Consider the following 16,950-nt stretch of genomic DNA (forward strand, 5'->3'; position numbering starts at 1 on the left):
ACTCAGGAAACAGGCAGGCAAGTTCACTGCAGACCCATCCCAGCCTGGTCACAGCCTGTTCCAATTCCTCCACTCTACCTCCACAGAGCACTGTACCCCAAAACAACCAAATATAAAAACCGTTTCTTTCCACAGGCTGTCATTCAAATGAATGCTTAACATTGTCAAATAAATCCAACCTTTTTGGATATATTGTACTGTACATCGTACATATACTGGTATGCTCTATTAGGTCCATCTACTTCAAGCATGTATGTAAGTAACCTGCTAACATTTATTTCAGCAACTCTGATATTTTCTGCACCACTGCACTTTATCGCCTCTTACTTCACCTGTATATATATATATATATATATATATATATATATATATATATATATATATATATATATATCTGAAAAGACTGTTGTGTTGTTTTTTCTATGTTAAGTACACTGAGAGCCACAAAAACAGAGTCAACTTCCATGTATGCGCAAACCTGCACGGCCAATAAACTTGATTCTGATAATCAGTTTTGAAAAGTGGATATCATCAGTTTTGAAAGCTTAAACAATTGCCCCATTAGACTGTGATGAAACCTGGTTGAGAAGATTCAGCGAAGTGGTAAAGCGATAAGTGAAGTTTTTGTCTGTACAGCTCTAAATGATGCCTGACAATGATTTAACGAGATCTGGTATCAATAAAAAATGAACCTATCCTTTAACTTATCATCCTAAGAACAGGGCCATTGTGATAACTCCTAAACGATATCTACAAGTCTTATAAGCCCAAACCCCCTCCATTTCCTGACCATACATGTCTGCACAGCTGATAAACACTGCATCCCACATTGCTCTCTGTTATCTGGTTCCTCTGGATCTCCATCCTATTGCTAGGGACTGTTTGACTTGGGGCAGGAGCCCTCCATTCAGAGGCCTGCCCAGTAGTGCCTACCTCCCAAGGGGTTCTCCACCAGGGCTTGGCTGGCGACTGCTGTGCACAGCCCAGTGTACATCTACACACCATTGGAGACAGGAAAGAGAGGTGGTCTGTTCCCCGAAACCATCCAACACAAACAAGCCTGGTTGGCGGCTGCAGCGGGATGGGTTGAGCTCGGGGGGCCCCCGCATCTCTGTCCTGGGTCCTGCAGCTGAGTCTCATCAAACCGGCAGCTGCCTTTATTGCCCTTTTAATTAAAGAGTCATGGGAGTGAGCCTGTGGCCTTGGGCTCCTCATAGTGCCAGGGTAATGTTCATTTAACCAGGGACACTCTTAAAGGCGCCGTGGCCATGCGTGCAAGGTGGGGACACAGCCTTGTTTTTTTGTTTTGTCTTTTAATGGAAGTCACAGAATTGATGGTCTTTGAGCGGAGTAGTTTGATCGTGTTAGGTCTCCGACTGAAGGGATAGATGTTTATTTTCTGCAGACACACATCTATTAGATGGAAGGGGAGAGAGAGCGAGAGCGAGAGAGAGAGCGAGAGCGAGAACCAGCAACAGCAGAATAGGGAGTGGAGGGTGGATATTAATGAGGACCCAAACAAGGCGGCGAGCCGGGGAGGAGAGGCCTGCTAAATCTGGGTGCCTGTCTGGTGTCAGGGGTCAAGCTGTGGATGACGCAGTTTGGCGCAACAACAAAAATATCCCACCATAAACATGCCTGTGGTGCTCCGCCGTGTTAGCAGGCCCACTGGCCGACCTCCACAGGACCCCTGCAGCTCTGCTGCTTTTCCGCAGGGCCGGGAGGGTCCGCTGGGGCCCGGGGTCTGACGCAGTGCCCCTTTCCCGTCAACCGCAGAGCTCCAGGGTCAGGGAGGAGGAGAATGGATGCCCATCATTTGCGACTGATTGGTCAGAACTCCTTCCGAGTCCAGGTCCCTGAACTGTGTTTCACCCCTTTCCCTCTCTCACTCCCTCGCACTCTCTCAATCCCTCCCACTCGGTCTCTGTCCAAATATGTGCTTACCTCTCTTAACCTCTTCCCAAGCTTTATCTTTATGTTTTTTTCTTTTCTAAGTACCTCTTTTAAAATTCTTGGCTGGCGGTTGGCAGTTGGATTTGCCAGGAGGAAAAAAAAAAAACACACACATTGGGGAGAGGAGAGGGACCAAGCCAAGAGCACAATGATACAAGAGCAATCTTAGCACTGATGCTAACGCTCTAATAAGCGTCATTGTAGATATGGTCCATTAAGGACTATGGCCAGCCACTGTTGGGCATTAGCGGTCAGTTTGTCTAAATGTCCATGAAAAAATGTTTCTTTTACCTTTCAAGTGAAATAGCATATTGACTTAATATTCCTTGTTTTAAATTAAGCACTTCTTAGCATAAATCCATCCTTGAGAAAAAAAAAAGATTATAAGAACCTATTGATTTTGTGCAGACTGCACACAATTTAAAAGTGTGTGTGTGTGTGTGTGTGTGAGAGAGAGAGAGATATGGCTACATAACTTGCAGGTTTATTACAAACTGTTGCACGCATGCACACAAAAAGACACACACACACACACACAAATTGTGTGCAGTCTGCACAAAATGCACACAAACACATTAAACCTGCAAACGCTTTGAGGGGACCCCTTCGCCGCTCTTCTCTGTGATGACTCAGGTCTGTCAATGAGTCACTGCGGTTCTCTATGCATTATAAAGAGTGCCGTTATGGACAGCACTACGTTCCTTTCACCTCTACCGTTTGACTTTTGCTTTAGTCAGTCTACTGTCAGAGATAGCGGTTACGGGTACAGGTCAATGAAGACAACATAGGGTCGTCCTTGTGTCTCTGAACAACTGCATGTGTGCATTAGTTTCCCTGCATGGGTTTTTACCCACAAGTGAGGAGATATGGGAGCCTTTTTAATCGTCTCAGAAGTGAAAAAAGATCCAAACTCATGTGCACATAGAAAACTCACGAGTTCTCATGACTGAGTGTGCAGAGGGGATTAGACTGGAGTCATGTGGCACAGATGTGTGTCACAATCACAGGCTGACCGACAGGAGGCAAGCGCAGTGGATTCTCTTTGAGGCTTTGTCCACAGGACTCCTCAATTCTGACTTTTGTGACACAATCACAGACTGAATACAAAACACACGCGCGCACATGCACGCACATACACATTTCTATGAAAAAAAATGTGCTCATCAAAATTCTGGCATCTTCAAAAGGACTAGGAGACAGAGCCCCCTAGTGGAGATATGAAGCAATGGCAGTGAAATATAAATGCCTTTCACTCCCCTGATGCAAAAGGTCTTGGCGGGTAAACTTGCAGATAATCTCAAATTGACTAACTGGGTGTGAAGGCTTCATCAGTGAGAGTGGAAAATATTCTCAAAAGACAAAGAAGGCAACTCATCTATCAAGCTCACGTGTGCTTTTATGTCACTTGCTTGCTTTCCAGTAGCACAAACGCACATTCCACCTCACGCATAACGTATCAAGAATGAGGCACAGAACGAACTGGACAAAACACACACACACACACACACACACACACATATCCCTCAAAAACAAAAACAAGCCCATTGTCTTCCCTGTGAGAGTTGATTCAGAGCAAAATAACATTAAGCCTTGAGGCAACTCAACAAGGTTCACTCCGAGTGCACTGGGAAAATTTACAGTGGTCTGGGCAATTTTTAAAAGTGAATCTCTGATGCCCTCTATTGTCTGAATGGGAAAACAACTAAATCCCTGAAATTACAAAGCAGCTAAATTAAGCTACCCACAACGACAATGACAACCAGACCCTATGAAAACAACAGCAGTGGCTACCAGAAGGCACTGCTTAGCTACTGGTTGTTGTATCTCCTATACGGCTTGGCTTTCTGTTTTACTTTAACCATTGCCAAATGGTCTGTGAATCAACTGCACACTACCACTACTACTGTTTTGCAATAGGAGGAGGCTATATATGTCCTGATATGACAATAATAATAATAATAATAATAATAATTACGTCCTTTGTTTGAATTAAAGTCATTGTACACTTGTACAATTGAAAGTGTGGTCTTACACAAAGTTTAATCCACAGTGTCTTGCTGCATGTTCAATAGTCCAGGTAAGAAAATCAAAAGAAGGTTGAATCAGTTCATCTGGATACATCGTTTATTGACAGATGTCAACCTTCTTTGATTTAATCCACAGAGGACAATTCTGAAAGTCAGATTTTGGGTAAAAATTAAATAAAATATAGATGGGGGACTCCTTTAGCAATGCCTTTTTCCCAATCTACAATTATCTATCATACGTTGCATCAAAACAGCTCTCTGTTGTTCTTTGTGGGGTGTCAGATGAAATATGGATTTGCTAAGAATTGATTAGTGGATTGCCGCATTAGTAATTATTTTGTATATGGTCATTTGGTCTCTGGAAAAGTATGTTTTTGTGTGCATTTTTTTTTACAATATGGGATCTCTTTTTCAGTTTTTGCCATTGTGCATTCACTTATATTTTTTTTTATCCCCCCCCTTTTTTTGTTGTTCCCCCCACTTCCCCCTCACCCCCAACAGGCTCCCCGACCGACCAGAGGAGGCGCTAGTGCAGCGACCAGGACACATACCCACATCTGGCTTCCCACCCGCAGACACGGCCAATTTTGTCTGTAGGGATGCCCGACCAAGTCGAAGGTAACACAGGGATTCGAACCACTGATCTCCACGTTGGTAGGCAACTGAATAGACCGCTACACTACCTGGATGCCCGTTATGATATTAATTTAATCACTGGCTTCATTTTGGAGAGTTTGAACACGGGACCGTCGCTGGACACAGCTTTACAACATTTTATGGGGCAACTGAACATAAGCCTGAACCCAGTCCTCTCAATAACCACAACAAAAAGAACCCTAGTGCCACAGTTAGACTGTGTACATTATTTCCCATTATCTATGACTTCTCAATTGCACTGGGCGTTTGTTGATGATTACTTTCTTGAATACTACAACCCACAGTATGTATAGGCTAGTCATTCCTGCAGGTTAAACTAGGAAGTAGCTTAAGAAATGCAATCATTCACTAATAATATTGGACACCAAGTAATAACTTTAAACTTATACTTTCGCTATCACTTCCAAATACATGGTTTAGAAAACAGTTATATTGAACTTAGTGAAACATGTCTGACAGCCATGTACCATTGCCCTGAAAGATGCTGGTATAAAGTGGAGTCCAGCAGTGGTCAAATGGTCAAAGTCCAGGGTGAGTAAAATGATGTCATATAATTTAATTCTGTGTTATGGTAAATGCTCAATTAGGGCTGCACAATTAATCAAATATTAATCGCGATCATGATTTTGGCTTCCCAGAATTAAATGAACATGATCGACTGCAATACTGACGTTTAAAATGTGTGCTCCACTCATGGAATGCTCCGCTGTATATCAAATCACGTGTTTCCTAAACTTTCTAAATTTTCTAAATTTATTTCTGTTTTTTCCCTTTTTTCTCCCAATTTAGTGGCCAATCGCTCCCTATTCTTAGTTCAAACACCCGCCCTCGTACTGCATGTGTTCGCCAACTGCATCTCTCCGGCCGGCAGTCTCGAAGGAGATGCCTCGCCACTTTCGTGACAAGGTGAATCCAGGCCGAACCACTGCTTTTTCCGACACACACAGAGACACATTCATGTGACGAACACAAGCCGACTCCGCCCCCCTCGCGAAGACAGCGTTGCCAATTATTGCTGCTTCATCGAGTCCCGCCATAGTCGGATCTGACGAGACCGAGGCGCGAACACCGGTCCCCAGTGGGCAACTGCGTCGACACAAAGCCGATGATTAGACCGCTACACCACCGCGGACCCTAAGCGCTTCCTAAACTAACTGCCTGACCAGTCACAACTGTTCCCTTTAAGCATCAACCCTGCAGCAGCAGCCTGTGCAAAAATGTTCTGGTTGTTGCGGCTGCAGTCCAGAGTAGACGAGTAAGGGCAAAACAAATAAATGTCTGGAGCAGAAGGCGAAGAGCTAGTCCCTCAAAACAGATCACCATCCCTTGTTTGGAAATATTTTGGATTTAGGGCAAGTGATGTCAACCAAGAACAAGTCATATGCAAAGAGTGCCGTAGAATTGTGTGCGCGCCACAAAGCAATACCAATAATCTTTTCAACCACCTGAAAAAACATCACAAACTGCAGTACGATGAATGCATGATGGCCAAGAAGAATAACGTTGCTAACGGTTAGCTCACTGAATCCCCGTCCCTGTCCAACGTCAACTCAGACATCCGTAACAGCAACCCTGTACAGCTCATCACCGCTATCCATCCAGCTCCCAAAGAGAGACTGAAATAACCAATACAATCGCATTCCATTTGGCCACAGTTACGTGACCAGTAAACACTGTGAGCAATGAAGGCTTCAGGAAAATGGTCAACACTGGACAAAAGATATGTGATCCCCTCACACAATTATTTTTCCAAAGTGGCATTATGTGCACTGTCGAGGGGAAATAGACAGGGATGTCACAGCTGTCGAGTACTTTGCAACTACCACTGACCTATGGTCAAGCAGAACAATGGAGCCGTACTCGAGCCTGACAATTCCATTACATCGACAGTGATTTTAAAATGAATGGTCGATGCTTGCAAACATCATTTTTCCCACAAGACCACACAGGAGAATTATTTTAAAAGAAAATATATTTTGTCCCTTAAATCATGAATAATCGTGATCTCAATATTGATCAAAATAATCATGATTATTATTTTGGCCATAATTGTGCAGCCCTGTGCTCAATAAGCTGCTCCACTGATCTGTGATTTTGAAGATGGCCAGTCAGTCACAGGCCGTTCCATAGTGAAAGCTAGAGGGACTAGCTTAATTTAAACTAATGAATTAGCAGACTTACAGTGCTGTGGAAGACGACACTATGGCCGTTGCCCACACTCTCAATGTGGGTGGACAGATTAAGGCAGATGGCCCTATGGCGGATGGCGTCCATGGTCTGGGCATCAAAGAAGTCATGGGGCCTTGCTGGAGGAGGAGAGGGACAGACTGGAGTGAGGGCAGAGTCCCACAGATGTAACACAAAATGTAACACCCAAACAAGTATCAGAAAGAAAGGCAGTCAGGCCTAGGTGAATGTCTCTCTCCAGACACCATAGGCTGGAAGGATCGTAATGCACCTGCAAAACTGCTCTCAGCTTTGCAGCATTTACATTAAAATAACTGTTGTTTTGACTGATGACTTGTACAGTAACCCATTTATGCCTACTCCAGTCATCTCACAAAGTTGTTCAGTATCTTATACATGATAAACAAGGATATAGTTTAGCATTTGGCCAGATACTAATTCTGCAGACTTTTATGCTGCTTATTCCTCATATCTTGTTTTGGCTACATGTGTCATATCAATGGATTAAATAACATGTTGTACAGTAAAGCAGTTAAGACCTAATGAGAGTTGTCTGGCTTATTATGCGAGTTGAGCCATTCAAATACACATGTTAATTGAGTGCATGATGGTTAAAAAATCTTAAATGGGAATCTGTAATATCAACTTTAATAGTGTCTGTTACTTTTTTTTTCTTAATCGGCGAGAGAAAGTAGGCATTACATTCATCTTCTGTACTTACATCATTACTAAAGACGTGTGACAAGTGGCAAAGTGGGAGACCCTGAAGAAAGAGCGCTGGAGGATGAACCAAGGCTAGTGGGGGGTTACACATGCAACTCCAGATACATATTTACATAACCAGTCAGGTATCACTAGGTAAGAGCTCTTTCGATTAAGTTCCTCCCCAATCACCTAAAAATTACAGACAATATAGACATGAAGAAATTACCTTTTCAAAGATATAGCTAAGATATAAAAATATGCACATGTGTAGTGTACGCATATGAAGATGGAGAGCTCTAGGCTAAAGCTACGACAGGGCGGTTGGATCAACAGTTATGAAAAGCCCAAAAAAGAGGCGGAAGGCAGAATGAAAAAAATGACCAGATGTGCCGCTGATGCACTTTGAAACCCTGCTGCAGGGTTTGGACAGATTTCTTCTCCAACCCATTTAAGCCACATGTAAATTTTACAAATGTAATTCTCACACTTTTTATTCAAGTACAATGTACTAATTGTACTTGAATAAAAAGCACAAAATTGATGCTATTTGTATCTTCATGGCATTTCTTGGCATTTGCCAGAATTGCATCATCTACTTAGATCAGCGGTCGGGAACCTATGGCTCGCGAGCCATATATGGCTCTTCCGGTGACGGCATATGGCTCCCAGACAATTTTGAGTTGAAAAAAAAAATCCGTTTGGAACTGATTTTAAAATACTTGTGATATTTCTTAATACTACTGTGTCATTTTAAAGTAAACAGAAATTAGTTTTGAAGATAAATTTCACGGGTCACCCGTGGGTCGGGTCGGGAACCAATGGCTCGCGGGCATGTCCGGGTCATTGTAAAGGCGAAGAAATCAATTTTATCAGATAGCCAACTAGTTTATCCGCTTCAACCCTTGTAACGGAAAAGATGGCGGAAAGAAAAAAAGACGATGATTACCGTGCATTCCAGGCTGCGTGGACAGAGGAATTTGCATTTGTGGAGAGAGCAGGATCTGCGGTATGTCTAATATGCAATGATAAAATTGCATCGATGAAACGGTCAAATATAAAGCGGCACTTCGATACGCACCATGCAGCACCAGAAGTTGCATTAAAAGTAAGACATATTTAATTTATTATACGTTAAAAATACTATATGGCTCTCAGTGAAATATATTTAGAAATATTTGGCTTTTATGGCTCTCCCAGTCAAAAAGGTTCCTGACCCCTGACTTAGATGGACAGAATAGAGGCCAAACAAAAGACAAAAATCAGCAAAAACCACCTTGGAACCAAAAGTGTAATGCTGTGAGAAACAGGGCTATCTGAAAATGAGCCTGATACCACAGAGCCTTTTAGCCACCTTAACAAAGAAATCCCCATCTGGGCGCATGAGATGGCAGCAGCCGGCTCACAGTTGTTCTTAGAATGGGTTCAAAAAGGGACGTCGAATGGCCGCAGGGTAAAACCTGCCCGATTGGCTTCTGATGAGAATGATGCTTCTCTTCTTCTTTGTGCATGGTGTGTGTGTGTGTGTGTTCCGAATGTAGCCTCTCCACTCCAGGGACATAGGAGGTTGATGGCAAAAACATCTCTTTGGACAGATCCTCCCTACACTACCCACTATCTCTGGCTTGCTGGGGGGGGGGGGGGGGGAATTCACACCTAACTTGAGTGCAACACCACAGAAGCAATTCCTGGAAAGGTGTTGCTGCCACACACTACCCAGAAAGACCATGCCAACACTGCTTAGACAGAGGTTAGCAAATGTATATCCTAATGTCCTTTATTTGCAGTGACATTATTTTGCTAAAGTAAATAAACTGTTTAAATATTTGGCCCATATCCATTTCTACTTCAGAAGCATACAAAGGTACTAAAAACAAATATATCTGATGAAGATGTTAGAAAAAGTATATATATATATTAAAATTGAAAATTTTGTGATATACACACGTAAGGACCGCCTGCGTTTGTTCTTAAGTTTCTTCCTCTTGTTGAGTCCGGCTTTGGAGGGCGATTCCTCTTTGAGCTTGGCCTGGCTGGACATCTTGGAGGAGCTCTGCTGGCTGAAGTGGCTTGGCACATGGCGTGCCAGCCCCCCCTGGGAAGCAAAGCTGGCATTGCAGCCCCCCACCACGCACTGTAGAGGGGCAAAATGTACACATTAACATCACAGACGTTCAGCAATATTCATTCCAAATGCAAGGTTAGTTGTAGGATCATCAATAAACGGGCCAAAGAGAATTCTTTCTCAGGATGAGTAAGAATGGAGTATATGATGGGAAAGACAGTGTGGAGCTTATTCATACTGAGAGCTGCTAATTACAACAAGGCGTCTACACTTAAGCCCCATTAGCACTGGACCAGTATTACATGGTAGATCTTGTGTAAAATTTGTAATAATTGAGGGGGTTGTCTGTGACTGTAATTGCATGCGAATCTGCCATGTCCATAATTTGTAAAGTAAAAATTCCACCACAAATTACCTACCACACTTCACCAAGCACAGAGGTCAACTACTAATATTAGTGAATCGGCATCTCAGCAACTTCAGGTTGTAATTTTTTTAACACGAGGATTCTTTGTCTTTCCATGTCTTTTTTCCTGCGTCTTTCCGGGTAGAGAATTATTGAGACTGCTGTGGAAATTATTAAGGACAATTTTGACAGTATTTGGAGTGGGAACTCAGGAGGCTCATCAATTCAGGCTACTTTGCAGCACAACAGCTATTAAATTTAATTAATACTACAAATGATTAATTATTACAAAATTGCAATTTAAATTTAATCTTCATGTCCAGCGTCTGTTTTTTTTCTTTCTAACAGCCATCACTGAAAAGTGGTAAAGGGGATGTTACGGATATAACCACTCCTTAATTTTCTGATGGATTGCAACTAACTTTAGTGCATCACGCCACCCCCCATACCAATTACAGAATTAGAGAAACCTCACTCTCCTGGTTAACCAGCTATCTAAAAGAGAGATATCAATAAGTTGAATTACAAAACTTCAAATCTCACCTACTGAAAGTCACATGTGGGGTCCCCCAGGGCTCAGTGTTGGGACCATTACCGTTTATTCTGTATATAAACAATATCTGTGACGTGTCTGAATCTCTGAAAGCCATTTTATTATTGATGACACAAATTCATTTTGCTGTGGGTATAATCTGGATCAACTACTGGATACAGTGGAAAAGGAACTGATGAAGTTAAAGATGTGGTTTGATGCAAACAAACTAACATTGAATTTAAGTAAAACAAAATTTATAATCTTTGGTAACCGTAAAATTAACTCAACCAAGACATTCATGATTAACAACGTAGAAATAGAGTGACTGAAATTAAATTTATTGGGGTAATAGTGGACAATAAATTATGTTGGAAACCACATATAAATTATACCAAGGCTAAAGTATCCAAATCAATCGCAATACTATTCAAAGTCAAAGATCTTCTAAATCAAGCTTCACTTTACACCTTGTACTGTTCGCTCATACTTCCATACATCACCTACTGTGTGAAAGTGTGGGGGAACACATAAAACCAACACTGATTCAATCTTCATTATTCAAAAAAGAGCCATAAGGATAGTAAACAAAGCCAATTACAGATAACCAACAAACCAACTCTTTATCAAACTAAAAACACTAAAATTCAAAGATCTGGCCGACTTTAAAACTGCTAAAATCATGTACAAAGTATTAAATCATCAAGTACACAACAGTATCCAGGGGTTGTTCCAGTTGAGGGAAAGTAATTGTGACCTGGGAGGAATATGTACGTTTAAACAAAACCCAGTAAGGACAGATGCAAAACATCATTGCGTCACAACCAAAGGAGTCAAGATATGGAACAATTGCAGTGATGAAATGAAAACATGTGAAACAATAATAACATTTAAAAGACTCTTTAAAAATAATATTTTGAACAGATATGGGATGGCGCTGTGACATCTTGTTTGAGTTGTTCAAATGTTTGCTCTGCACTTGCTTTGATTGCTTTGTTCTTGTTCTGTTGAATGAATTTTCTTTGTTTGATTTACTATACATCATGGTCACTGGTGGTAGATGATTGACTTTTCATTCAAATCACACAGTTCACTGTTGAAATATTAGAATAGGTGGGTCCGCGGTGGCGTAGCGGTCTAAGCATCGGCTTGGTGTCGATGCAGTTGCCCACTGGGGACTGGGGTTCGCGCCCCGGTCTCGTCAGATCCGACTATGGCCGGACTCGATGAAGCAGCAATCATTGGCAACGCTGTCTTCGGGAGGGGGGCGGAGTCGGCTTGTGTTCGTCATGTGAATGCGTCTCTGTGTGTGTCGGAAAAACAGTGGTTCGGCTTGGATTCGCCTTGTCACGAAAGTGGGGAGGCGCTTTCCTTCGAGACTGCCGGCCGGAGAGATGCAGTTGGCGAACGCATGCAATACGAGGGTGGGTGTTTGAATTAAAATAGGGATCAATTGGCCACTAAATTGGGAGAAAAAAGGGAAAAATCAGAAATAAAATTTAAAAAAAAAAAAGAAATATTAGAATAGAAAAAGGGGATAGGACTAGAAAAGTTTTAAACTTCTGCCTACCCCTTTTTGAACTGCCGAGATTTGAGACAAACGTTTGATGATGATATCGTTTGCTTTTGATTTTTTCTTTCTTTTTTTTTTATAATATATTTTATTTATTTATTTATTTTTACATTCGAAATAAGTTTAATAAACTAAAACTAGAACAAAGTCCAGCGATATCTTTGGGATTTGAGCAGTAAAACCCGAGCGAAATATTGACTTTTTATTTCATGCGCATGCGCCGCATGATCATGAAACAAAGATGCAGGGGAGTGATTCCTAAATCATATGAGGTTCCCAGGTAATTCTAATCCAGTGCAAACAGGACATTAGTCACATATTAAACTTCTTAAAATGTGACGATAACTTAGTGAAATGCAGTTTTGACAGGATGAGCTGTTGATAAATATCGTCAATAAACAGAAAGGCATGAGACCAGAGTAGATTTAATTATAATTAAAAGGAAGAATCGACCTTGGACGTGATGAAAAGGCAGAGCAGATGTCATGAGTCAAAACCAAGTTCTGGGGACCTACCTTAAATGGCTTGTCCCCGCTGTGGGTCAGCATGTGTCTCTGGAGCCAGCTTTGACTAGTGGATGGGGTGTTGTACACCTTACAGCCCTTCCATAGACACACAAAGACCTGAAGACCACAGAGAGCGCATGAGAGAGAACGAGAGAGAAATGCGTATTTGAATGCTTTGGATATACAAATGTCAATTTTGTCATGCCAATTAAGCACACCGAAATTTAAAATTGAGAAGGAGAGAGAAGGGGAGGAAAAAAAGTCAGAGTGTATGAAGGAGAAAGTAAGAAGGAATGAGTATGAGAGAGAAAAGGGGAGGAGACTGAATCAATGTGTATATGAAAGCAAAAGTTCGCGAGAAAAAGGGTTCATTCTCCACCACTGGAGGACATATGAGAAGGGGAACAGAAGAGTATCTGCATTCCTCCATCTCTTTTACCTCCTCTACTATCTCCCTCTTGTTGTCTCAGATGCCCTATTCACACTAGAAATATCCACTGTTGTTGTTCCCCATTTCAGTACTTGATCTGGTCAAGTCCACACTCAGCTCATTAATCAAGGAGCGACAACTGGTAGAAACAATTCCTGCTGGAAATTCGTGGTGACAACTGAAGTTGACTCCAGTTCTATGCAAATGAGCTTGGCTATGTGAGTGCCCGTGGGAATGGGAGTTGACAATTGGTAGTTGATGCACAGCAATTAACTGTAAAATGCTCCCTGAACACATCTTCAGAATAATGGTGAGGGGTGGCAGATTGTGACTGAACTTGGGGAGACCCAGAGACAACAATCTTCTTAAGTTTATGGGCAGATTGATTTATTGCTGCATTCACTGCTGGAGAAGAAGTGAAAACACGTCTTCTTGGGCTTATCCCGGCAGAAATACATTAAAAAAAAAAAACTTAATTTTAAGGGACGCCTCCATAATTTTATCCTGTTGTGTAAGGCACCTTGTAACATTGTTTAGAAAGGTGCAACATGAATAAAGTTTATTATTATTATTGACACTAGAGATCACGTTTCCACTTGTGTGATATTCGAAATGGTAGACTTGTGTTCAGAGCAAATATTGAGCCATTACAAACTTACTGAAAGCTCTGCAGTACAGGAGTGAGTCCTGCTATTCATTCACACATGTAAGCATCCTCTGGCTTTCAATTGTGTGTGTGTATGGACAAAAACATTGGGCAACTCCCAATTAATAAGTTGGGTTGTTGAGACCAAAGATGCAAATGTGAACAGGGCCATCGATATTAATGGCCACGCCGAATCCTCCTACTTGTAAAATTATGCCTTGGGTTTTTGTTTTTTGTCATGAGAAACTCGGCAAGTCGCATTCCTTGTATGTACAAACAACAACAACAAAAACAGGACTACTAAAAAGAGCGAGAGAAAGAGAGAATATGAGAGCAAAGGCAAGACAACAATAGGATACAAGCAAGCGAGATGGAGAGAATGGGAGACAGGAGCAGACGGTTAAACACAAAGCCAAAGAGGGCTGCTTCTCAAAGGGACACTTTCAGCAGAGTTGAGAACAGCATGCTGGTTCAGGACTACAGACCCCTCCTCTCTGTCCGTCCACGTGAATACCCCTGATGTGCTCAGCCAGGTCAGGGCTGGAGTTGAAGCACTCCAGGCAGAGGTCCCAGCAGCACGGGTAGGCCACCGTCTTGGTCCTGGACAAGCCGGTGCTACCCTGGCCGTTCATCATGGCTGGCGTGGAGCGCCCACTAGACACCGTGCTCTCCATTTCCATCAGGGTACTACTGATACTGGGAGAGGAGGAGATAGAGATGGCTGGGTGGTTTCATTCTCTTATGCAAACGGCCCCCTGGGTAAATCAAAACCTTTTTGTACGTTATATCTGGTGTTACTAGTGGCAGACTTGTTGTGGACATAGGTGAACACTAATTCTGGGCCAATAAAACACTTTAAAAGAAAACAGACAAGAGAGTCCACACTTGAAATACATCTGCAATTAAGCCATCAACCCCATCCTAATGCTCTCCATTTTGGGAGGCTGTGTGAGGAATTCCCCTGCAGCAGCAGCAGCAGCAGCAGCCTTGAAGGACAGGTGCAGATGTTAATGGACACTATAAGCAGTTAGTACGCGTGAAAGCCGCTGGCCTGCAACCGATTCTCCACGCATGCCGGGCTCTGCCACACTCATCAGTGATCCCCAATACCCATCTGAATGCTGCTACTGTGGCCGCTGCCATGCTAATGGCTGTACGGATCATCCGGTTTTTTGTTTTTTTGGACCAACCTGTCCTCAGAGTCCATGCGGCTCAAGGGTTCCCCGTCCGACGACGACATTTCGATACTTGCCCGCCGCTTGTCGCCCAGCTCGGCGCGGGCACTGCTGCTTTTCTCCGCGTCTTCGCAAGCGGGTTTGCTCTTCTCACAGTCGACCTCCGGACACCGGCTCCCCCCCGTCTCTTCATCTTTGATTTCCTTTAACGCGCTCTCCTCTCTCGCCGGCCCCTCGCAGCCCGCTGGACCCTTCCGTACATCGCGCTTCTCCTCCGGCTCCCCGGCTGCGGGCGCCGCCTCGTCGTTTACCGTCGCCGCCGCCGCCTCGGTCGCCGCCTCGGCCTCTTCGGCTGCTGCGGCAGGTCTCTCGTCGCCAGCGTCGCCGTCCGCCTCCTCCGTTTTCAGCACCACGCTACCGCCTGGTTCCTCCTGTCGGGGGTCTGGAAGGCCCTTCTCCGCCCGTCCCTCTCCCTGGCTTTTTTCTGTGAGCTCGTTATCGTCGGTTGGACCCGGCGCAGCAGCGGTCGCAGTAGCCATTTCCAATCGTCGGCTGGCACCGCTCAGATACTTTCAGTATTAAAATTCTGGTGGCAACGTCAAACGTCTTCGTACGGAAGGCTGGACTAAGCCCCGCCCCCTGCTCGCTGGTTGGGCGGTGACGGCGAGAGGTGTGGAAATCCATGACGTAATATTTTGGGCCTTCCACGTGTATGAAAAGTGACTACGGGCTGCCGGCAGCGGGCGACCGGAGCCTCACTGGCTTGGAAAATTGACACACAAGCGCAGCTTTTCTACACACCGTTACAATATATGCGGAATGCAATATTTTACACAAGCAGAAGAGGATTTTCTTTAGTTTGATAGGGATATTTTATTGGCAGGACAGCTGCTGAACTCAAGGTTATCTCATGACGAGTTTCTTGTACGTTTTAATTTTCCTGTAACGCCCAAAGAATTTGCTATAGCGATGCCCATAGACGCATAGATTGACGCCACATTGGCCGCTTCGGCCCGTTGCTGTGACGCCATCAACGTCGCCGCCCCTAGGCAAGACTGGCCCGTAAACAAATACAAGTAAACGGGGGAGTGTGACAAAAAGCTTTACAACATTTACATTTTTCAGTGAGTCGTTCTTATATTCAAGGGTTTATGATCTACGTGGAGTATAAAAAAAGTTTTGTTTCCAGTTACTTAGAATCTCGATAGTTAGGCTATAATCGCTGCTGCTAGACACTCAAGAGAGGAGTCTGTATCAACGTTGGGTTTACATGAAATGAATTATGGACGTGGTGGAAAATAATACATTGTCACAAGGAACAGTTGGTCAAGCATGGATTTGGCTTTTTTTCCGTGGTTAATACGTGTGGAGATGTCCCTATATGATGCAGTGGCGCAACCAGGAATATTTTTTTAGGTGGGCCTGAGTGAAAATGGGTGGACCAAAATTTTCCAGCAATAATCCTTCAAACAAGACGCAAATTCGAACACATTACAGCAGTAATGTGTTGCGGGGAACACTAATTTAGGCTGCGAGGGTGGCTCATCCACAGCAGACAAATCTGACGGTGGCATGGTCAAGGGAATCGTCTCACCGTCGTCAGAGGGGGGAGGAGAAGCTGCCTGCAACGGAGAAGCTGTAGCCTCCTCTGTCGTTCTCTCCGGCGGTATCTCACTCTCATTGGGCGGCTCAGTCGGTGCTGGAGCAGGTGTGCTTTCCTCCTCCTCCATCCGTGGCTTTTTAAAAAAAAGCGGAAGATTGAACTTTGTTTCGCCATTCCATAAGTTATGGCTAACTGTTGGCTATTGGCTAGTTAGCAGCAGTGAAAAATACAGAGCGTGATGGTATGCGCGCTCAGATTTTGCAGTTCTACGTACGTAAAAGGGGCCGGCCTACGTGCTTGTAAGCCAGTGTGATTGGGTGGGCCTGGGCTTGAAATGGGTGGGCCTGTGACAAGCCAGGCCCACCCGTGGTTACGCCCCTGATATGATGTGTCGAGCTTGCGTGGAAGAAGGCGTCATGAGGCAAATCCCCTTCTTGTGAACAAGACAATAAACCCTTACCTTATCCCCTGGCATGAAACCCTGCCTA

The 16,950-nt window shown here is 43.7% G+C and overlaps 1 protein-coding gene across 2 annotated transcripts in view; it reads right to left on the reverse strand.

Moving 5' to 3' along the window:
- Positions 1 to 15,419, reverse strand: part of LOC130114124 (zinc finger protein aebp2-like) — a 46,932-nt gene extending 31,513 nt beyond the window's left edge. For both annotated transcript variants that reach the window (XM_056281894.1, XM_056281893.1), the window contains exons 1-5: positions 14,875 to 15,419; positions 14,170 to 14,380; positions 12,618 to 12,725; positions 9,474 to 9,660; positions 6,819 to 6,943 (exon numbers count right to left, since the gene is read on the reverse strand). In XM_056281894.1, coding sequence (XP_056137869.1) covers positions 6,819 to 6,943; positions 9,474 to 9,660; positions 12,618 to 12,725; positions 14,170 to 14,380; positions 14,875 to 15,398 — 1,155 coding nt within the window. In that variant the 5' untranslated portion in view covers positions 15,399 to 15,419. The remainder of the gene's footprint in view (positions 1 to 6,818; positions 6,944 to 9,473; positions 9,661 to 12,617; positions 12,726 to 14,169; positions 14,381 to 14,874) is intronic.
- Between the last annotated feature and the right edge of the window lie 1,531 nt (positions 15,420 to 16,950).

This window comes from Lampris incognitus, chromosome 6, assembly GCF_029633865.1.
Source record: "Lampris incognitus isolate fLamInc1 chromosome 6, fLamInc1.hap2, whole genome shotgun sequence".
Lineage (NCBI taxonomy): Eukaryota > Metazoa > Chordata > Actinopteri > Lampriformes > Lampridae > Lampris > Lampris incognitus.